At 54.5% G+C, this 20,886-nt stretch overlaps 7 protein-coding genes across 7 annotated transcripts; 3 read left to right on the forward strand and 4 right to left on the reverse strand.

Annotated features, from left to right (window-relative positions):
- Positions 1-38: 38 nt before the first annotated feature.
- BDY24DRAFT_401358 (uncharacterized protein) lies at positions 39-992 on the forward strand. Its single transcript, XM_076642085.1, has one exon. The coding sequence runs from the start codon at positions 170-172 to the stop codon at positions 677-679; it is 510 nt and encodes a 169-aa protein (XP_076493046.1). The 5' UTR covers positions 39-169; the 3' UTR covers positions 680-992.
- A 1,177-nt stretch (positions 993-2,169) lies between these two features.
- On the reverse strand, positions 2,170-3,388 carry BDY24DRAFT_418402 (F-box protein; the record flags this gene model as incomplete). The annotated part of the gene is made up of 3 exons (XM_076643844.1): positions 2,170-2,970; positions 3,060-3,271; positions 3,373-3,388. 3 exons carry the CDS (start codon positions 3,386-3,388, stop codon positions 2,170-2,172), a joined length of 1,029 nt encoding a protein of 342 aa, XP_076493047.1.
- Positions 3,389-4,689: 1,301 nt separating this feature from the next.
- Positions 4,690-9,743, reverse strand: BDY24DRAFT_401367 (P-loop containing nucleoside triphosphate hydrolase protein). Its single transcript, XM_076642086.1, has 15 exons — positions 9,632-9,743; positions 9,518-9,530; positions 9,260-9,432; positions 8,945-9,117; positions 8,469-8,771; positions 7,222-8,347; positions 6,980-7,126; positions 6,285-6,857; positions 5,906-6,206; positions 5,696-5,787; positions 5,531-5,606; positions 5,410-5,453; positions 5,211-5,248; positions 4,972-5,077; positions 4,690-4,885 (listed from the first exon to the last, which is right to left on the reverse strand). Exons 3-15 carry the CDS (start codon positions 9,425-9,427, stop codon positions 4,871-4,873), a joined length of 3,162 nt encoding a protein of 1,053 aa, XP_076493048.1. The 5' UTR covers positions 9,428-9,432; positions 9,518-9,530; positions 9,632-9,743; the 3' UTR covers positions 4,690-4,870.
- A 374-nt stretch (positions 9,744-10,117) lies between these two features.
- On the reverse strand, positions 10,118-11,964 carry WBP1 (dolichyl-diphosphooligosaccharide-protein glycotransferase; the record flags this gene model as incomplete). The annotated part of the gene is made up of 6 exons (XM_076637124.1): positions 10,118-10,304; positions 10,398-10,633; positions 10,746-10,893; positions 10,963-11,533; positions 11,641-11,751; positions 11,868-11,964. Coding segments are annotated over 6 exons (1,350 nt in total), but the record flags the coding sequence as incomplete, so codon positions are not given.
- Positions 11,965-12,161: 197 nt separating this feature from the next.
- On the forward strand, positions 12,162-13,661 carry ADK1 (adenylate kinase ADK1). The gene is made up of 7 exons (XM_076642087.1): positions 12,162-12,294; positions 12,364-12,481; positions 12,601-12,731; positions 12,801-12,877; positions 12,961-13,146; positions 13,279-13,384; positions 13,473-13,661. The coding sequence occupies exons 1-7, from the start codon at positions 12,253-12,255 to the stop codon at positions 13,590-13,592; spliced, it is 780 nt and encodes a 259-aa protein (XP_076493050.1). The 5' UTR covers positions 12,162-12,252; the 3' UTR covers positions 13,593-13,661.
- Positions 13,662-13,819: 158 nt separating this feature from the next.
- On the forward strand, positions 13,820-18,170 carry BDY24DRAFT_366270 (chloride channel protein). Its single transcript, XM_076637954.1, has 19 exons — positions 13,820-13,981; positions 14,070-14,095; positions 14,198-14,383; positions 14,457-14,665; positions 14,742-14,894; positions 14,981-15,095; positions 15,159-15,250; positions 15,315-15,392; positions 15,459-15,566; positions 15,632-15,849; positions 15,924-16,097; positions 16,165-16,263; positions 16,334-16,415; positions 16,478-16,616; positions 16,679-16,744; positions 16,820-16,927; positions 17,024-17,238; positions 17,315-17,379; positions 17,452-18,170. Exons 1-19 carry the CDS (start codon positions 13,890-13,892, stop codon positions 17,798-17,800), a joined length of 2,574 nt encoding a protein of 857 aa, XP_076493051.1. The 5' UTR covers positions 13,820-13,889; the 3' UTR covers positions 17,801-18,170.
- On the reverse strand, positions 17,895-20,754 carry BDY24DRAFT_444446 (uncharacterized protein; the record flags this gene model as incomplete). The annotated part of the gene is made up of 7 exons (XM_076644850.1): positions 20,463-20,754; positions 19,833-20,359; positions 19,582-19,692; positions 19,456-19,506; positions 19,244-19,384; positions 18,999-19,163; positions 17,895-18,920 (listed from the first exon to the last, which is right to left on the reverse strand). Exons 1-7 carry the CDS (start codon positions 20,662-20,664, stop codon positions 17,895-17,897), a joined length of 2,223 nt encoding a protein of 740 aa, XP_076493052.1. The 5' UTR covers positions 20,665-20,754.
- Between the last annotated feature and the right edge of the window lie 132 nt (positions 20,755-20,886).

Genomic DNA, 20,886 nt, shown 5'->3' on the forward strand with positions numbered 1-20,886 from the left:
GCCGAGAAGCAAACAAAAGGAAGCAAAAGTCGCGTCGTCTCGTAATTTCCTTTTCTTGTGCAAGCGCAAGGGCATCAATCCTTCCGACGATGAGTGTCTACGCCTCCAGCAACTTCCTTTCTTCTCCATCCTCGTCGATGAAGACGATCAACGACGCAATCCTCCTCCCATGCTCACTCAACCCAGCGCCGGTTTTCCTCCTCCTTTCAACCTCCTCCCTCAAACTTTTCTCAACCTTTCCATCAGTCCTAAACTCCACCCTCTTCACTTCCTCCAAACAGACCATTCCCTCCACTCCCTTCGGGGACTCATCCAAGAACAGCTTCCCGAGAAGGCGATCTCGTTCCGAAGGCGATCTCCCTCCAATCGACGCGATCTCGAGGACGAGGGCATCGAACGACCAGTCCGAGAACGAGAGCTTCGAGTACGACGTCTCCCCTTCCCTCTCGACCTCATCGTACCAGAGGGTTGCTTGAAAGGTGAAGGTCCTCAATCCTTCCCAAGGCGAACGAAGAAGACCAAGGACGACCTCCCCCGGAGAGGACTCGCCAAAGGTGTTGAGCGGGAACGCGTCGACGATGTCGTCGTCCTCCTGTTCTTCATCCTCGCTCCAATCGTATCGGAACTTGAAGTCGAGGACGGAGAGTTGTGGGAGGATATACGAGATGGGAGGGTATGATCCAGCTGAGAGACTCGTGGCGTCGAGAAGGAGGGAGGAGCAGTTGGGAAGGTTGAGGGGTGGGATTTGGAAGTCGCCTGTTTGAAAGCAGAACGCCAGCTTGGGTCAGGCTACAGTCTACTTGAGAGACTGTGGATATGCGAGACTTACCTGGTTCAGGATCGGAGTCGAAAATTTGAAGAGAAGCTCCCGCTTTGGCACCAAGCCTCAGCTCCCGAACAAACCATCCGACCTCAACCCCGACCCGCTCCTGCGACGACCTGATCTCGTTCCTCGCCGTCAGAACACCTCCATCTCCGAAGAGAGTTTTCCAGTGCTTGAGTACGACGTTCCTGGTTCTGTATCCTGTGAGATCGACGATCCGGTAGAGGTGAGGGAGACCGAGTCGATAAAGGGAGCGGCAGGTTCGAAGGGACGAAATCCGATTTGGTTCTCGAGGGGTGTCGACGAGGAGGAAGTGAAGGATTTCCGAGAGGATATCTTGGTTGAGAGAGAGAAGGGAGCGAGAGGCCATCTGTGTCTTCGACTTGACTCCTTGAAAGGTGTGAGGGTGGAAGGTGGAAGTCGGACGATGAGAAAGAAGCAGAAAGGGAAGGTGACCGCCGACCGGCAGAGATCGGTCGACGGAACCAAAACTGTCCCTCGTTTGTGTTGATTTATTCCGGGATCAGCAGTTTTGACCGAGAATGGCCGGGATAGACAACATCAAGCGATGCATGCATCGGAGAAAAGAAGGAGCAGCCTGGTCGCAGAAATCCCGACGCGGCGAGAAGGCAAACGCGTCCTGAGCTTTCTGGTTTCGCCACCGCGAGAGCCATGATGCTTGTGAGAGACAAACAGATACAAGTGAGCGTGCTTCTACCTTTGTGAGAAAAACATGCTCTTTGTTACATCGCCCTTGGGCGAAGGCGACGCGTCGTGGGGACGAAACCAAAAACGAAGAAACCGTCGCTGACGACTTCCTCCTTTCTTCTTTGTTTCTTCTTGGTCTTGTTCGGGTCTCTCCTACAGTTCTTTTCTTCGCTGTTAGTTTGGAGGAGAGTTGAGGAAGAGTACGAACGAGACGCGTCGAAAGCTTTCAGCGAGCTGACCTTCTTTCCTCTCTCCCTCTCTTTCTCTCCTTCTCCTTTCAGCCCCATCGCCAAGATCACTAAGGCCGTCAAGAAATCTGCCGCCGAACTCAACAAGGCGGAGGATGGTCTAAAGGCGAAGACGAAAAGCGAGCAGCTTCCTCGCCTGGGAGGAACCTTGTCTGTTATCGTCGTCGTTCACCTCTTCTCTCCGTCTCATTCAGACTCGCTCCTCCAGCTCTCGGTCACGGCGAGAGTTGGCGCCACTCTCGTCCTGACTATGAGTAAGCTGCGGCGATGTAGGCAGGCAAAACACTCGCACAGACCCGACGCGTCGGCGGTGTCACATCTTCGAGCTGAAAGAGGCTCGCTTCGACCAAGTCGAAGAGAAGTCATAGAACCGACATTAAACGACTCCCTTCAAACCGCCTCCAAAGTCACCACCGCCTTCATCCACTCATCCAGCCCTCGAATCTGCTTCATCGCCAGCTCCTCCTCTTCCTTCTTCACCCTCACCACCATCTTCAGATCCACCAATCCCACCATCTCCTTCGAGACTCCAGCATTCTCCAACAAGATCTGAAAAGCCGTTCGTCGATCTAGACGAATTTCTGACAGAGCCCCTTCCAAACCACCGGCTGACTTCCCGGCGAAGAAGTCGAGGCAAAGCTCAAAGGGTGGCTTCGACTCGCCCTCTTCTTCGAAGACAGAGTGAGCTCGTGCCCAGAGCAGTCCAAGGGTGCACTCCTGATATCCATCCAACCCGTAGGCGCAGGTGATGCTGGTGTTCGACATCTCGATTCGTCGAAGGTCCGTCCACTTCCTCATGAAGGTGGGGGAGAATGCGACGATGCTGCCGAACCAGTGGGATCTTCGAGAAGGGCGGTTGAGCGTGAGCGTTTGTGGATTGAGATAGGGGAAGAGGTGAAGAGGGAGGAAGTTGCTCTGATGGAAGTCGAGGTAGGTCCAGTCGGGGAGGAGGACGCTGTCGAGACGAAGTTGATGGACGAAGAGGAGGAGTCGGTGAGGGACGAGGAGGTCAGGTTCCTCGTAGGTTCCGTCGTAGAAATCCTGTTCGTCTTCGTCATTGCGATCGAAGCCATGAAGCTGAAAGAACGGTTCGTTTTCTTGCTCCCAGCTCTGGATGTTGAGAGCAAGGGTTCGGATTCGAGAGAGGAGGGACGTCGCTTGTTGAAGACGAGGGGAGGAAGGGAGAGCGTCCTGGAAGTTGAGAGCAGGAAGGAAGGTCAACTTTTAGGCCTTCTTCGAGCTAACTAAGAGCTCGCTCTCGAAAAGCGATCTGGGCTTACGATGAAGAAGAGGGAGGCGAGTCCATCCAGATCGTTGATCTCGACGTCCTCGTAAAGGAGAGGTCCCGCGAGTTCCCAGCATCCAAACGAGACGAGCGAGATAGAGGCGAGGGTAGGTTGATCGCAGTAGGAGAAGATGTGGAGGAGAGTTTCCCAGGGGATGGCTTGGAGTCGTTTGCCATGGGAGGAGCGAAGGATGCGAGTGAAGGGACCTTGAAAGGGAGGGAAGGAGGGAGGGAGGAGGAGAAGGAGCAGGGTGAGCTCGACGGTTCTCGCTCAGAGGAGGTTCGTTCGAAGGCAAAAAGAGTTGGACTCACGTTGGTAAACATGCCTTGATCTTGAAAAGGTATAGAGGGTATCAGAGGAGTTTGTTGAGAGAGAAGTGGGAAAAGAAGAGGAAGCCGTTTGCGGTCAAGAAGGTGAGCTCGACGAAATCGCGAGTTTTGCTTTCGACGTCCATCTTCTCTTCCTCCTCCCTTCTTTTGAACCTCAACCTTGTGCGACGAGATGGTTTTGGGCGATGAGTGGTACATGAAGCTCTCGTGCTCAGATTGGGAGTTCGAGGTGCTCGTCGTTCAGCTCGAAACCCCGTGCGATCAGAGGCCGCGGGAGGAGGAGAAGGTTGTTGGACTGTTTTTGAACATTCGAAGAAGAGACCAGGGCACATTCTTGAGAAGGACGGAGAGGATCAAGTTTAGGTCGTGTTCGAAGGCCCTGGAGGAGGCGTTCAGGAAGGAGATCGAGACGAAGAGGAAGGACGGGTTGAGCGCGTTTGAGAAGAGGATCGCGGCGTTGATTGTGTTTGTGGACGAGGATGGGACGGAGAGGAGGTTGCTGGAGGGGTTGGTGGTTTAGTGAAGTCGATCGATGTTCGTTCACCCATCTTTGCGAGGAAGGGAGGGGGAGTCGACGCGTCTGGGCTTCGATCTTCTCTTTCGACGCGTTCCTTCCGGAAGACAGAATGTAGTGGCACCAGAAGATTTTGGATCATTTCTAAGAGCTGCTACAGATGAAGACCAACGATGCAGATAGACTCTGCGGGAACCAAGGAGGGAAGAACCGATTGAGGAGTTGAACGTCCAAGAAGATTGTTACCTTTGTTCGTCTTTGTAAAGGCCGGGGAAGAGGGGAAGCTCGAGGATCTTGGTTCGTAGTCTGTCCATGGTAGGTTGTTGTTGAGGATCGCTCTTCAAGCAAGGCAAGAAAGAGAAAGTTGAGTTTCGCCGTCGACGCGGCGCGCTCTCGGTGCCTTCACCCTTTCCTTCGCACAGACGTGAACCTTCGAGCAACAACGATGTACTTCCCACCTCTCTCTATCTCACTCTTCAATGCGGCTTCTGATCTTGCTCTCGTTGCGTCACGACGCTCGACTCAACGTTGAAACGAGAGCTCTCCGTCCTTTCCTCCCCTCCCTCTCCTTCGTCGTCCCTTCCTTCCCTCCTCAGCTCTCCCTCGCACTCCCATCCCAAAGCACCCTCGTCGAGCACTCGTTCTCTCTCCCTTCCTCTTCCATATCCTTGACGAAGACGAACGACAGCTCCCTCTCTTCTCTGGCGACGGCTTTGTAAAAACGAAACCACCGAGGAGTCGGCTGGCCTATCGGGAGTCAGTGAAGTGAGAAAGAGAGAAAAAGGAGTGCGTATAAAGAAAAAGGAAGGGAAAGCATAACAAGGGGAAAACCAAAAGAAGAAAAGGCGAAGGCAAGGCGTCTAACGAACAAAAGAAACGAACGAGCCGAGGCATGGATAGGGTAGAGTTGAGGGAGGGAGAATCTAAAAAATGATAACGTCGTCAGGGTAACGGAGACGTATTTAAAGCTCCTCGTCCTGTAGAGTGAGAAAGAAAGCGAGGAGTCAGTAAAGGTGAGAGAGGAGAAGGGAGGCAAGACGAGGAAAGGGAGAGCGGGACGAACGGTGAAGACCTCCTCTCCTCTCTTCCTCCTGGCCATTCGATCCTTCTTAGCCTTCCTGAGGTCGGCGGCAGACTTCTTGACGGCCTTAGTGATCTTGGCGATGGGGCTGAAAGGAGAAGGAGAGAGAGAGGGAGAGAGGAGAGAAGGTCAGCTCGTTGAAAACTCTCGACGCGTCTCGTCCGTACTCTTCCTCGACTCTCCTCCACCAACAACGAACAGCGAAGAAAAGATCTACTCACTTTCCCATGGCGTCGAACTTCTCCTCCTCCTCATCGGGCTGTTAGACAAAGAAAAAAGGGGAAGGAAGTCAGTCAAGCTCTGAGGAGTCGAACGAAGTCGAAGCTCGAAGACGAGAAGAGACGACGATGGGTCGACCGAAACGAAGAAACGAGGCTGTAGAAGTGAAAGTATAGAGAAGCGAGAGATCCACACGCGTACCTTCTTGTCGATTCTCTCTCCAGTTCCCTGACCCTCGACCCAGTCTGTTGGAAGGAAGAGAAAGAGGAGGAGTCAGTTCGAGATTCGACAGACGCGTCGTCGTTGAGAAAATAAAACTCACTGTGTCCCGAAGCCTCGAGGTGTCCGTCCCTCATGGCCCAGACCTCAGAGCAAATAGACTCAGAGAACTCTCGGTTCTGTTCGAACGAAGGAAGGAAGGGAGGGAAGTCAGTTTCGGTTCCAACGAAACGGAGAGCGGGAAGAGGAAGAGAGACGAAGGACGAACGTGAGTAATGACCAGAACTCCTCCCTCGAAGTCCTTGAGGGCCTCGATAAGAGCGGCGAGCGACTCTCGATCCAGGTAGTTGGTAGGCTCATCTGAAGGAGGGAGGAAAGGAAAGGAGGGAAGAGGGAAAGAAGGACGAGTGGTCAGCATCGGCGTTCTTGCTCTCGTTCTCGTCTCGTCGAACCTCGAAGCGAAGAAACATAGACTCACCCAACATGATGACGTGAGGACGACGCCAAGTAGCGGCTCCAAGAACGACCTTGACCTTCTGTCCTCCAGAGAGACCTCGCATGGTGTTGTGCGAGGTGAACTCGGCCTCGAGACCGAAGTCCTCGAAGTGCTTCTCGATCTCTCGTCGGACGAGAGGTCGGAGGAGACCAAGTCGCTGAGCCTCTCGGGTGTCGAGCTCGAGGACCTTCTTCTCGAATCCTCGGGTGATGAGCTCGTCTCGGGGAAGCCAGAGGTTCTCGGAGGAGGAGAGTCCCTTGAAGGAGACCTCGTACTCGTAAGACTGTTCGAAGAGGGACGAAGAGGGGGAAGAACGAGTCAGTAATCGAGAGTCGAGAAGGAAAGGAAAGGGAGAACGCACCTGCTTCAGCTTCTTTCGAGAGGTAATCTCGTCGATCAACCTCTTGACTCCCTCGATAACAATGACTCCTCCCTCCTTCATCTTGGCAGCCTCCTCCTCGGTGATGATTCGGTTGGCCTTGTGGAGCTCCTCGAGATCCTCTCCGGTCTGGTATCGCCAGAGAAGGTAGTCGAGGGGGGTCTTATCGAGATGCATGTCGATGTGGTGGAAAGCGTGCTGGGCGACGTATCCGACGACCAAGTTGGGGTGCTTCCAGACCTCTCCTCCCTTGTTGGGCTCCATGTCTCCGATGAGAATCTTGACGAGGGTCGACTTTCCGGATCCGTTGGGTCCGAGGACGGCGACTCGAGACGAGAGCGAGATCTGGAGGGTGATGTCCCAGAGCTGCTGGACGGGCTGGGTAGGGTACTGGAATCCGACCTTTCGCATCTTGAGGAGGGACTTCTCCTTGGTCTTGACTCCGTCGAGGAGAGGAGGGTTGGGGAGCTTGAACTTGTACTCGTCGGCGGCGGAGAGGGAGTAGTAGGCCTTGGCCTCAGGGACCATTCGAACGAAGTCCTCGAGGTTTCCGGGCTGAAGAAGAGCAAGAAAACGAAGAGGAGGGAAGCAAGAGTCAGTAAAGAGCATCGTGGAAGGAAAGAACTCGAATCGTCGAAGTCGAGAAGCGAAAGAAAGAAGAGAAAAGGGTGACTCACGTATCGCTTGATCTTGAATCGGTTCAAGTGAATGATGTCGGTGACCGATCGGTTGAGGAAGTCGGAGTCGTGCGAGACGATGATACAGGTGCAGTGGGTGAGGGAGGTGAGGTAGTCGATGAGCCAGGTGACGTTGATGACATCCAACTGGAGAAGAGAAAGGAAAGAAGGGAAAAAAGACGCGTCAGTTTCGTCGAAGTCGAAGGAAACGCTCGAAACAATACAAGAGAACGAAGACGCACATGGTTGGTAGGCTCATCAAGGAGAAGAATATCGGCCTTGAAGAGAATGGCTCGAGCGAGAGCGAGCTTCATCTTCCATCCTCCGGAGAGGGATCCGATCGAGTGGGTCTGCCTCTCGTCGTTGAATCCGACCTCGGCGAGGGTCTCGTGGATCTCGGCGGGAGTTCGAACGGAGGAGATTCGCTCGTCGGAGAGAACCCAGTCGTAGATACCGATCTCGGCCTCGGAACCGTCGATGTCGTGGGCGACGTACCAGGTTCGGACGATGTCCTTGGAAGGGAATCCCTCGACCTGTCCGTTGACGATGGCGTTCATGAGGGTCGACTTTCCGGATCCGTTTCGTCCACAGAGACCGTATCGGTGTCCTCGCTTGAGTCGGAGGGTAGCGGTGTTGAGGAGGATCTTGGCTCCGTACGCGAGCGAGAAGGTACAGTTGCAGAGATCCTCTCCCTCCTCCTCGTCCTCGAAGACTCGGGTGTCGGTGTCGATCTCGGAAGCGGCCTTCTGGAGGTACTCCTGGACGACCTTGAGGGCGTTGGCGGATCCGGAGGCGAATCCGAGGAAGGGGAGGAGCGAGGTCTCCCAAGCGGTCTGGTCGAAGTTTCGAGCGGTGATGAGGTTGGCGGCGAGCTTGGAAGCGTAGACGACGGAGAGGGACTCGGCGGAGGGGACGGGGGTGATGTCGTGCTTGGTGTAGGTAGCGACGATGGCGTTGGCGCAAGCGGTAGGCTCAGCCTTGGGCGCGGGAGGAAGGTTGGATCCATCCTCTCCCTCGGGGACGTTTCCGACCTGTCGAAGGGTAGCGATGGCTCGGTTGACGACTCCTCGAGCCTCGGGATCGGCGACGGTCTCGGAGACCTTGATGAGGGCGGGGAGGAGCTTGGGGATGAAGGGTCGGACGGTGTACTCGTTGTCGACGAGCTTAGCCATGTTATCGGTGATGACGGCGACCTTCCTCTTGGTAGCGGTGAGTCGCTCGGTGATTCCTCGAGAGAGAAGAGGGACCATGAGGGAGAGGGTAGGGGAGTCGACCTCGGAAACGAAGGTGGTAGCCGAGAGGAGCTGGATGGTGGTGGGGACCTCCTCGACGGGGTTGATGAGGGCGGAGATGAGGGCAGGGATGAACCTAGTAGGAGAGAAAAAAAAAAGAGAGAGAGAAGAGCGTCAGCGAGAGTGTCGATCTCGGGGAGGAGAAAGAAAGAAGACGAGAACGAAGGAAGAAAGGACGAGAGGAAACGACGACTCACTTCTCGATATCCTTGTTGGAAACCAAAGCGGTGGTGGTGGTCAACGAGGTTCGGGCAGCCTTCTTGACGTCGGCCTTGGTGTCCCAAATGGCTCCAGCGAGAACGGGGACGATCTCGGGCATGAGCTTGGACATCTGCTCAGGCGAGGTCTTGACGAGCTGGTCGAGGATGGTGAGGGATCCAGTCTTGATCTGCCACTTTCCGGCGGTGTTGATCTGGTGGAGGAGGGACGGGAGGATGATGGCGGTGGCCCAAGGGCTCATGACCTGCACAAGCGACTTGACGGCGGTGACGGCGGCAGTCCTGAAGGAGGAAGGAAGAGAGAGAGGGACGAAGGACGGAAGGGAGGAGGAAGGAAGGAGGAAGAAGGGTCGAGAGAAAAAAACGAGGGTCAGCGTCATTGTCCTTTTTTTCTCCTCTCTCGAAGGAGATAACGAATCGAGGAAAGGTCCAGGAACGTAGGAGAGAGTACTCACGAGACGGTCTTGGCCTTGTCGGCGAAGAGGTCAAGAAGGATAGGGAAGAGTCCGTCCTCGGAGACGTCGACGAGGATGGGCTCAATGGCGGGTCCAGCTCCCTGCTCGAGGAGAGTGGAGATGACGGCGAGAGCGTTCTCCTTGTTGGCGACGACCTTCTTGTCTCCAAGAGCCTGTAGATCCCATCCAGAACGATATAGAGAAGAGAAGGAAGAAAGAGAAGGAGAAAGGAGTCAGCCAGCTCATCGAACGTTCCCCAACCCAAAATCCTCTTCCACCTCTCTCCCTTCCCTTCTGTTTCTCTTCGAGACTCACCTTCTTGAGGGCAGCGGCGAAACCGATCTCAGCGATGAAGTCGGGTCCTCCGTTCTTGGCCTGGGAGGCGAGCGCCTGAGCGGGAGCCTTGTCGGCACCGAAGAGAGTAGAGACGTCGAACGACGAGGACGCTTTGGCGTCGGCGGAGACAGGGGTGGCAGCAGGCATTTCTACTACAATCAACAAGACAGAGAGAGATAGAAACGCGTTAGGATCCAAGAGAAAGGGTTCAAGTTGAACTAAGGAGGTTGAGCGGACCTTTTTTACTAGGCTGGTGGTGGCAAAACGAGGAAGGAAGGAGGAGGTCAGCCAAAGGAGAGAGCTCGACGTCGAAGGAAGGAAGGAACCCTTTGTAAGAAGCCAAAGACTCACGTTTTAAAAGAGGTTTGTTTGTTGAACCGTCTACCGTCTACGAGAAACGAGAACGAGGGCGAAGGGGGGAAGGGGAGGGGGGAGAAGGGGAGGGGAGGGGAGAGGGAGGAGGTGGGGGAGGGAGGCAAGAAGGGGACGTTGAAGAAAAATGAGTTTGGGCGAGTCTGCGGGCGGAGGCAGTTTAGATTTTATTTCGGCCGTTCCGTCGTATCTAGGAGGTAGAAAAGTTCCCGTTAGCGGTATAGCCACTCGAGGTTGCTGAGCTCTGATAGAAAAAAATGCACAGGAAAAAGCTCTGCTTTGCGATCCTTCTTCTCTTCAGCCCTTCAGCCCACGCGCTCGTTTCTCCCTCAACCTCCTTCTCCCTTCTCCTCGCAGTTCACACACACAAACGTACACGAGAAGCTCTGCATCTGTATCATCTTTTCACAAAGATTTTAAAAAAAAACTCCACTCTTCCCTTCCTTCGTTTAATCTACTCTACTCCTCCTTCTCTCCCTTCGACACCTTCTCCTCCTTCCAACCCAACCAAACCGCACAGAACAGCAAGAACGCCACGCTCGTCGAAGCCGCTCCAGAGTAGTAAGGGATCGCTCCAACGATGAACCGAGGGTACTCGTCGTGTCGGAAGGGGACGACCGAAACCGTTTGCGAGGATTGGATGAAGGTCCAGCTGAACGAACGAACGACGACGCGAAGAAACGAAACGACTCGTCAGTGCTCTCTCTCGTCGCCTCGAAGAACATGCGATGAACGATCAACTCACCCAGCTCTCTTGTAATCGACCAAGAACTTGAACACTCCGTGACGATCAGGGATCTTGAAGTCGACCGTGTACTCCTGCTGGTGAGCGTGCTTCTCTCCCGACTCGACGGCGACGAGGTTGGCTCGGACGTGAGGATCGAGCATGGTGAAGTCGAGTTGGAGGTCGGGGAGGGTAATGGCTGACCAGGAGGAGGATTTGCCGTTCGAGACGTGGGTTTGGAGGGTGATGGAGTAGGTCTGGAAGAACGAAACGAACGCGGAGAGGAAACGAGAGAAGTGAGCTTGAGTTCGAGGAGAACAAGACGAGCATGATGGGGAGGAGCTCGAAGAGAAGAAGGAAAGAACGTACCACGTCGTCCTTGATCCTGTAGACATCCTTGGACTCGAGGGTGTTGCTGAGCTGATGAGTCGCGGCGACGATTCGCAGCACTCCCTTCTCCTGGAACGCCCACTGAGTGATATCCTTGACGAAAGCCTTGTTTCCGGAGGTAGGGTGCCTGCGAAAATGACCCAGTGTGAGTTTGAGGTCTCTAGAAGGAGTAAAAACATCGAAAATGGGCACTCACTCGACTCCGTTCACTCCCTTGAAGCTCGCGTCCCAGAACCGGTCCGAAAACAGCTCCACGCTCCCAGCAAACACGACCCTTGAGTTATCCAACGTCTGCATGCCCGTCACCAGCCCTACGCTCCCTCCAGCCAAGAACTCTGACGGATAGATCGAATCCTCCGCTCCCTCGCTCTCCCTGGGTTCAGCACTGTAGCCCTCCCTCGTTCCCTTCAAGATCTCGACTGTCAAGGGGCTTCCAGGGACGATCCTGTGTCCGACTCCTCTGTAGAGGACAGGAGCTCCTCGTCGGGTCTCTTCGGAAACGATGGCTGAGTTTTTGGAAAGGGTATCGGTTGGAGGGAGGGCGATGGCGGTGTGAGGGGAGGAGGAGGAGGAGGAAGGAACGTCGAAGGAAGGGACGTAGTGGGAGTGGTCGATGAGGTACGAGTCCGAGGGTTGGAATTCGAGGGAGAACTCTCGAGCAAAGTCTCGGTTGAACTCTGAGAGGGAAGGGGAGAGAGCGAGGAGGATGTTTCCGTTCAGGGAGAGGTAGCGAACGAGGGATTGAGGAGTGAGGTCGGAGGAGAAGGCTGGGACGAGGGAAGGAAGGAGATGGGAGGCGAAGGAGAGGGAGTTGTGATGAGTTCAAAAGTTCACATTGAAGCTGGAGGTGTACAGAAGAGAACTGAGAGCTCACTTTTTGTTGAAGGAGAGAAGAGGACGAGGTGGTCAAAGGACCTTTCGTCGAACGAGGTGAGAGATGGAGACTCGTCCCGCGGGCTCTTGAACGTGAGCTCGTACCCTCGCTCTATACAAAAGCAAAGTTAAGAAACGAAGGTCAGATTCGAATACTCTATACTCCGCTCTACCACCCTGTCTGGTCGAAAGAGCTGCTAAGAAGGGAAGAAAGGGCTTGAGACGCACCTTCTAACGACCTCCAAAAGTGAGAGTAGTCGTCTCGGTTCAGGTTCTTCTCGAGAGCTACGAGAACCCTAGATCCGGAAGAGGAAGAAGCCTGAACGGTCGACGAGCTCGAAGCCAAGAGAGCGCAGGCTGCGAGGAGGGTGCTGAAGACCTTCATTTTGTAAGAGAAGGGAAGGGAAGGGAAGGGAGATGGTGGTTTTGGGTTGAGCTTTCGCTGGCAAGAGGAGGGAAGGAGTTGAGCTCACTCGGTCGTGAAGGAGACTTGAAATCGCCCCTCCTCTTTTCTTGAGTCGGATCAGGTCGGACGTCGTTCCTCCCCCAACCACGACAAGCTCTCCTTTCTCTTTTTTTAACGACCTTTTCTCCTTCCTTCCTCGCCCCCATCATGTCCTCCGAACTCGAACACCTCAAGTCCCTCGTCGCTCAGGTAAGTCAAGAGAGAAAGACATGCTCTTCTTTTCTCGCGCTGAGCTGACCTTCCTTCCCCTCCCTCCAGTTGACCGAGAAGATCTCCTCCCTCGAGTCTTCCGCTGAGACCAAGATCAAGTCTGTCTTCGAGGAGAAGACCCCTGCTCAGCAGCTCCGAATGATCCTCATCGGTCCTCCTGGTGCTGGTAAGTTCAACTCTCTCTCTCTCTCTCTTCCTCCTTCCATCTCTCTTCCCCGGTTAAGCGTCATCCTTTTCCTCGAAGCTCACTCTTCTTCTTCATTTTACTGCTGCTCTGCTCTGTAGGAAAGGGAACTCAGGCTCCTACGATCAAGGAGAAGTTCTCCGTCTGCCATCTCGCTACTGGAGACATGCTCAGGGACGAGGTCACCAACAAGACCCCCCTCGGAGTCTCAGCAAAGAAGATCATGGACCAGGTTCGTCCTCTCGTCCTTTTCTTCGCTTCATTTTTCTTGCCCAAGCTGACCTTCACATCGAATCTACAGGGAGGACTCGTTCCCGACGAGATCATGGTCAACATGATCAAGAAGCAGCTCGAGGAGAACAAGGAGTGCCAGCTTGGGTTCGTTCTCTCTTCCCTCCCTCCATTCCTCTCCCTCATCACCTTCGCTGACTCTCGCTTTTGTGCTCTCTGGGCTGTGACAGATTCATCCTCGATGGATTCCCCCGAACCGTTCCTCAGGCTGAGAAGCTCGGAGCCATGCTCGCTACCAAGAACCAAAAGATCGACCACGCCGTCGAGCTCAAGATTCCCGACTCCCTCCTCATCTCGAGAATCACCGGTCGACTCATCCACCCTGGGTCCGGAAGGTCGTACCACAAGGAGTTCAAGTGAGTCAACCTCTCTGCTATCATCTCACCATCAGGTTCTGCTTCTTTCGAGCCTCTCGGTTCTCTGGACGAACGAGCTGACCTTTTCGCGACTTCTTCCGTTCTCTCTCTTCCCTTTCCCCTCCTCTACAGCCCCCCAAAGAAGCCCATGACCGACGACCAGACTGGAGAGCCTCTCATTCAGCGATCGGACGACAACGTCGAGACTCTCAGGCGGAGATTGACCACCTACCACGAGGTACGTTCCGAAGCTCAAACAAACTCACTCAGCCCTCCCTCCCTCCTTCTTCGAGCTCACCTTCTCCTTTCGTTTTGATTTCGAACAGCAAACCGGCCCCGTTGTGGACTTCTACCGAAAGACTGGTGTCTGGGAGGCTATCGACGCGTCGCAGTCTCCTAAACTCGTTTGGGCTAGCTTGAACAAGATCCTCGGGGACAAGAAGTAAAATGGGAGGAGAACGATCAGAGAGGAGGGTTTAGAGGAGGAGGGAGAATGATAATGGATTTCAGCTTTACACGAAGAAAGAGAGTGGAGAGATAGGTTCTGCTTGTGAACTTCTGACGAGCTCAGCGAGAAGAAAGAAGAAACACGAGATGGACACGTCGCGAGAGCTGGTGAGAGGGACGAGGAACGAATCGAGCTCGACTCGACCTCCTCTCGTCTCGCCAAACACCCATCCTCCCCCTCGCCGGGCCCTTTCTCTTTCCCTCTTCCTCTCAGCAGTACAGATTCAGAAGAGGAGATGCCTCCGCCACCGGTTCAGCATGTAGAAGAGGAGGAAGTGGAAGCCATCATCGAGGAGGAAAGAGACGAGCAAGAGATTGAGCAGATCCGGTTGAGTCCCCTTCCCTCCCTTCCTCTCCCTCTCTCGCTGGCTCCAGAAGACGTTCGCTGACTGTATATCACTCAACAATCGTTTTAGGCGCTACGAGGACTTCAGCACAGTAGGTGAGTAACCTTCCATCTTCCGAAGCGGGGGTGAAAGGCGGCAACGACGAAGAAGAAGGCGATGAGCTCAACCCTCTCCTTCCTTCCCTTCTCGCTTCGCAGATTGGGTTCAAGATTCCCTCCATCAACGAACGTTACAAGCTCGTCGTGGAACTCTCGCGTCGTTGGAAGGACCTTCCAGTTTCGTCTCTCGGATGCGATCGATGGGAGGAGTGATGGGATGGCTGTGGGAAGCGATGGAGGAGCTGATGGAGGAAGGCCAAGATTGGATCGTCGTCGTTTTAGTCGGTGAGTCTTTCCATCTGTCCCCCTTATTCTTCTTGCGAGTTCTCGAGCATGAGCTGATGCTGTTGTTGATCAGGCATGGGAATCGGACTCAACGCCGCCTTGATCTCCATCTGTACCGAATGGCTCTCGTCAGTCAAGCTCGGACACTGCACCTCTGGATGGTGGTTGAACGAGAAGTTCTGCTGCTTGGAAGCCGATTCCCCTGGAGAGGACACCTGTCCTGAGTGGCACGAGTGGGGTGGAGGAGATCCTATAGCTTGGGCTACCTACGTTGGGTGTGCTGTGAGTTTTCAATGAAGAGCTCGAAGGGAAGGAGAGAGAGCTGACCTTTTTTCGACGCGTTTCGTTTTTGCAAAAGCTTCTGTTCTCGTTCACCGCTGCTCACCTCGTGAGAGCGTTTGCTCCTTACGCTGCTGGATCGGGAATCTCAGAGATCAAGTGCATTCTCGGAGGGTTCATCATCAAGGGTTTCCTGGGTCCTTGGACGCTTTTGATCAAGAGTTTGGCTTTGGTGAGTTGAAGCCCCTTCGTTTTCACTTCTCAGCTCGAGGTCGACCTCTCGAGACCTGCCCCTGACTATCTTGTTTGCGTTCAAAGCCTCTCGCCATCGCCTCAGGTCTCTCTGTCGGAAAGGAAGGACCGTCGGTGCACGTCGCGTGTTGCGTCGGGAACGTCGTTGGAGGCTACTTTGAGCGATTCGCTGGGAGTCATAGTGAGTTTCAGCTTCGCTCGGACGTTCCTCGAGCTACATCTGACTCTGGTTCGTCTCTCACAGCTAAGATGAGGGAGATCCTCACCGCTGCCAGTGCTGCTGGAGTCGCCGTCGCCTTCGGTTCTCCGATCGGAGGAGTTCTGTTCGCTATCGAGGTTCGTCTTTCCCTTCGACTGTTTACTACGTCCTGAGCTGACTCTCGTCTTTGATCTTGAACAGGAGATGAGCCACAACTTCACTAACAAGACGATGTGGAGTAGTTTCGTCTGCGCTTTCGTGGCGACCTTCACCCTTTCGGTGAGTTCGAGACGCGTGCCTCCCCTTCGTTCTTTCTCTACTGACCACCTCTCTCTCTTCTTCCAGGCCATGAACCCTTACCGAACTGGAAAGCTCGTACTCTTCCAAGTCTCGTACGATCGGGACTGGCACTACTTCGAGCTCCCGCTCTTCATTCTCATCGGAGTCTTCGGAGTGAGTCGATCTCGTCCTTCCTCCCTGTTCCTCCTCTTGCTGACCAACGTCTCTTCCTTCCCCAGGGTCTCTACGGAGCCTTCGTAGTCAAGTACAACCTCCAAGTTGCCTCCTTTCGTCGGAAGAACCTCGCCACCCATGGGATCTCAGAAGCAGTCATCCTCGCTGGAATCACCGCTCTCGTCGGCTACCTCAACAAGTTCCTTCGAATCGACATGACCGAGAGTCTCGAGATCCTCTTCAAGGAGTGTGAGGGAGGAGGAGACTATGATAACCTCTGCCAGTGAGTCAACGAGCTCTCTATCCCTCGAATCGAGCTTGAGAGCTGACCTTTTTGACGCGTCGATTTCTTTGCAGGACCTTCGCTCAATGGCCCAACGTCAACACCCTCCTGCTTGCTACGGTCGTGCGAACAGGTCTCGTCATTGTCTCGTATGGATGCAAGGTCCCTGCTGGTATCTTCGTTCCTTCGATGGCTATCGGAGCGACTTTCGGACGAATGATAGGGATCATCTCGAAGGCGATGCACGCGTTCGTCCCTTTCTCCTTTCCCTCCTTTCTTTGAGGCGACTTCCACTGATCTCCTTCCTTCTCACAGTTCCAATCCTGAGTCAGGATGGTTCGGAGCTTGTGAACCTGATATCCCTTGCATCACTCCTGGAACCTACGCTTTCCTCGGAGCTGCTGCTGCTCTTTGGTGAGCTCTCTTCCCTCTTCTCTCCCTCTTCAAGGGACTGGGCTGACTTTCGCGTCTCCTCGACGATCAGCGGTGTCACTCGAATGACTGTAACGGTCGTAGTCATCATGTTCGAGCTCACTGGAGCTTTGACCTACGTTCTTCCAACGATGGTGAGTGGACGTCTCGTTCTCTACTCCTTTCGAACCCGAACTGACTCCCTCCTTGCCTTCAGGTCGTCGTCCTCGTCACCAAAGCCGTCAGCGAATCGTTCGGAAAGGGTGGCATCGCCGATCAGATGATCAAGTTCAACGGATACCCTTTCCTCGAGAAGGAGGACAAGGACGGGAACGACGAGGCTTTCATCGAACCGAGTGAGTCGAGCTTTTCCTTCCTTCTTTTGCCCTTCAAGCTGACTCTGGTTTATTTCGTTCAGTATCTCACATCATGAAGAAGGACATCGTCACAATGAAGGCTTCTGGGATGCCGCTGCAGGAGATCGGTTCGTCCTCTTCGACGCGTCTTAGTCCTGACTCGATCTGACTTCGACCCTGCTTCTTCCCTCTCGGCGAAACAGAGGACATCCTTCTCACCACCAACGTTCAAGGCTTCCCCGTCGTACGAAACGAACATGATACCACCGTCCTGGGATACATTCGCAGAGCTGAGCTTCGTTTCGCTATCGGTCAGTCTCGTTTCCTCTTCTTCCCCTTCCTCTCGTTTCGCGACCCAATCTCGTAGCTGAACCATCCGTCCCCTTCCTTCCTCTCCCTCTCGACAGAAAAATCTCGTCGCCAACGCCATCTCACTCCCAACGCCAACTGCACCTTCAACATGCTCGACGGCGTCCAACTCCACCCTTCGACGGACCCTCTTCCTTCCGACGGCGACGCTTGGGGCTTCGATGCTGGAGAGCACGACGCTGCAGAGATCTTTGAGGCTGCTGAGAATGGAAACAGTGCAGACTTTGCGGACTTTGGACCGTTTGTAGATCAGGTGAGTCTTCCTTGTTTTCTTCGCCGAACCCGTCGAACCTGACTGACTCCTCGTTCCCGCTCGTTTCTTCCTGTAGACGCCGTTGACGGTAGCAGATAAGCTTCCTCTCGAGATTGTTATGCAGCTCTTCCGTCGTATGGGGTGAGCCCGTCCTCTTTATCGTCTCCTCTCTCGAAGCTCAACTGACTCTCCTTCCTCCCCTCTCTCCTTCAGCCCCCGAGTCATCCTGGTCGTCAAGGAAGGTCGCCTCCTCGGTCTCGTCACCGTCAAGGACGTCCTCCGACACGAAGCGGCCGTCGAGCACGAACAAGAGCAGGAGATCTCGCCCTCCAACTGGGAGGAAGGTCGCTGGGAGGAACGCGTCGGACTGGAAGGAGTGCTGGAGGAGGCTTGGACGTTTGCGACGGGGTTGTTCTCTAGTCGGAGAGGAGGAGGAGGAGTAGGAGCGTTCGAGCAGGTGCCTGATACTCCTGGGATGGGAGGAGAAGACGGGATCAGAGGAGCCGAGTACGAGTTGGATGAGCGGACGACGACGGGACGAGAAGGTCGTGGAACTAGATGAGATTGCTCTTGGATTTAACGGGACGAAACTACACTCGAGAGGCGAAAGAAGTCATCATCATCAATCGTACAAAGCTAAGTAGGGAAGACCGAATTCAAGCAGCCTTCCTCGTGGTCGTCTCCTCCTCCGCGCTCGACTCCTCTCGACCTTTCACCCTTTCGATCTCCCAAGCGCCGTCCAACAACTTCCTATCCTCAGGACCCTTCACTCCAACACTGAACCTCTCTCCAAAGGCCCTCGCCTTCGCCCTCTTTGATCCGTCTTCGTCTTCTTCGCCACTATCCCACGTTCGATACGCGATGATCTTGAGAAGAAGCGGAACCAGCTTCTCGAGGATGAGTTGATTGAGAGGGAACGTGAGATCGATTTGGAGGGATGGGAAGTAATGAAGGTGATCGAGGTGAAGGAAGAGGGTTTCGAAAAAAGCGATGTTGTAGAGGTTGAACGTCGTTGAAGGGGTTCGAAGGACGAGCGGCGGGAGGATGCTCTTGAGCGGACGATCGATCCCTCCTGGTCCAACGATTCGAGGAACGACGTCCCAGTCCTTCTCTCGAGTAACGATGGTCCAAGACTTCCATGGTTGCTCCGTGACGGACTGGACCCAGCTTGACGAAGCGAGGGGAGGGAAGGAGAAGAGGCGGACTCGATTTGGCGGGAGAAACCTTTGAAGAACGTCAAGGACGCGATCCGTAGCTGCCTCGTCCCCCCCGTCGTCGGTAGGGAGGAAGAAGAGAAGAACCTTCGTGGGGAAAGGGATCCTGATGCTGAGGGAGTTGATCTCTCGATCCTGAGCGAGCGTCGACGAGAACCGAAGCGCTGATTGAGCGAGTTTGCGTCCGTCGAGGAAGACGCGGTTGTCGAGAGTGATCTGGGAGTAGTAGAGAGGTCGAGAGATCTCGAGGAATCGCTTGCTAACGAGCTGGAGAGCGAGAGGACTCCATGGTCGTTCCGAGGTCGACGCGTCCGTGATTCCGTCGAGGAGGCTGCACATGCTGAAGTTGTGGAAAGGATCGATGAGGAAAGAGAAGATGGTTTCGATGATTTCGTCTTTGAGGGCATTGATCGGGAAGGGGACTGCACGTGCTCGACGCGGAACGACGGAGGGAGGAGGAGGAGGGAGCTGAGGGAAGAAGAGGAGGAGTCAGTTCAGTCCGCATCGAAAGATGGAGGGAGTGCAAGAGGACTAATTCAGGCTCACAGAAAAATGAAGCTTTCGACTGAGCGCTGGTTGAGAAGGAGTGGATGCCAACGACGACGACGAAACGGGAAGAACGGCGGGAGGGACGACCACGGACGCTCGTTTGACTGGAGCTGCGATGCGGACTGGAACTGAGATGGCTCCGGGAGCAGCTCGACGAGGTGACTAAATAAAATCGAAGAAGAAGAAGAGATCATGAGCTCTGGCTGCGCCGAGGGAGAGTCCGCGTAGACTCGATCCGTTACCTTCTTCACTGCTCCACGATCCCCCTTGACAGCCGAGAAGACCTTGACGGAAGGAACCGAAATAGGCTTGTTTCCTGTGAGGATTATGGCGAGGGGTTCGGTTCCGATGAGAGTGGGTCGACGAGCAGAGGAGGTCGAGGGCTGAGAATACGAGAAAACGATTCAGCTGAGTTGTGTTCTCTTCCTGCTCAAGGCACTGCAGCGTAGCTCACCTTCGTCACTGTGGCTACGACCTTGGTCTTAGTTCGAGTAGTACCAGCAGTCTGAGAAAAGAAAAGGCGAGCGAGAGTAGAAGGTCAGCGAGACAACGAAGAAAGACGACGCGACGTGAAACGCACTTCGGAGACGACCTTTGGAGGAGCAGGTGTCGAGATGAATTTCTTGAGAGTGGAAGATGGTAGATTCGAGTCCTTTTGGCCGAAGATGGTTGTACGTCGAGGGGTCTTGGACTTCAGAGAGCGGGAAGGAAGAGGGGAGAGGAATCAGCGAACGAGACGACTCTAATGTTCCTGCTTCTCCTACAGACCAGGCTTGCCCATAAAAGGGCAAGTGCTGCTCGAGAAACTAGCTGGACAAAGCTTTGACTTACTTTGAGCTTCGTTGCTGGAGAAATCGATCCACTCCCGAGCTTCGAGCTCCCTCCGAACCTCTCCCTCTCTGCTTCAGCCTGCTTCTCAGCACCATCTCCATCACCACTCCTCGTCCCCTTCATCTGAGTTCCACCCATCACCAGTCTCCTCATCGCGTCCTCCAAGCCAGCAAACTTCCCCTCCAAGTAGGCTCTCTCCTCAACTCGATCTCGTTCATCTCTCTCCTCCAGCTTGACCTTCTTCCTCTGATCCAGCTGCTCGACTGTTGGAAGCTTCTCGATGGACGACTTGAGGACCTCCTGCGAGTTTCGAAGATCCTCGAGCGACGTGAGGATATGTTTGAGCTCTTCAGCTCGATCCTTCTTTTCTTGTGCGAGGAGACGGACGAGGATCGTTTCGATGGTTTGGACGTCCTCGACGAGTTGGTTTGAAGTGTTTGCTGGAGAGGGAGTCGAGGGCGAGGCGTTCTGGGAAAGGAATTGGCATGACTGTGGTGCTGGGGCTCGAGGAATCGGCTGGGTCTGACCTGGTGAAGGGGAGGGAGGGAGAGGAGGGAGGGGAACGGTCGCCATCGAAGCTAAGAAGACCTTCCAGAACGACGTCCTCCTTTCGTGAGTAACGAGGAAAACCTGCTTGAGCCCACCCAGCTTCCAAAGCTCTTCTTTGAACGACTTCGACGCTCTCGTCTCCTTGGTAGCTGTCGAAGAATGTACGGATCCCTCGAGCTCGTTGGTCGAGGTAGAGGTCCCGTTTCTGTCGAGTTCGAAGGAAGGTGTCGTAGTATTCGAGCTCGTGTCCCGTGAGAGGGAGGGAGAGGAGATGGTCTGCCATTGAAGGGAGGAAGGAGGGGAAGGTGGGTTGGATTGAGGGAGGGAGATGTGGTTGAAAGGAAGGGAGGGAGGGAGAGGTGAGCTCCCTCTCCGTTCGCGAGCAGTCTCTCGGAACCAGATTGAAGAGAAGGGATCTCGCATGTATATTCGAATCAAAGAATAGGATAAAGAAGTAGTCAAGAATCAAACAGAGTATCGACGAAAACATAAAGGTAACCTAATC

This window comes from Mrakia frigida (genome assembly GCF_051309035.1).
Source record: "Mrakia frigida strain ATCC 22029 unplaced genomic scaffold BDY24scaffold_38, whole genome shotgun sequence".
Classification (NCBI taxonomy): domain Eukaryota; kingdom Fungi; phylum Basidiomycota; class Tremellomycetes; order Cystofilobasidiales; family Mrakiaceae; genus Mrakia; species Mrakia frigida.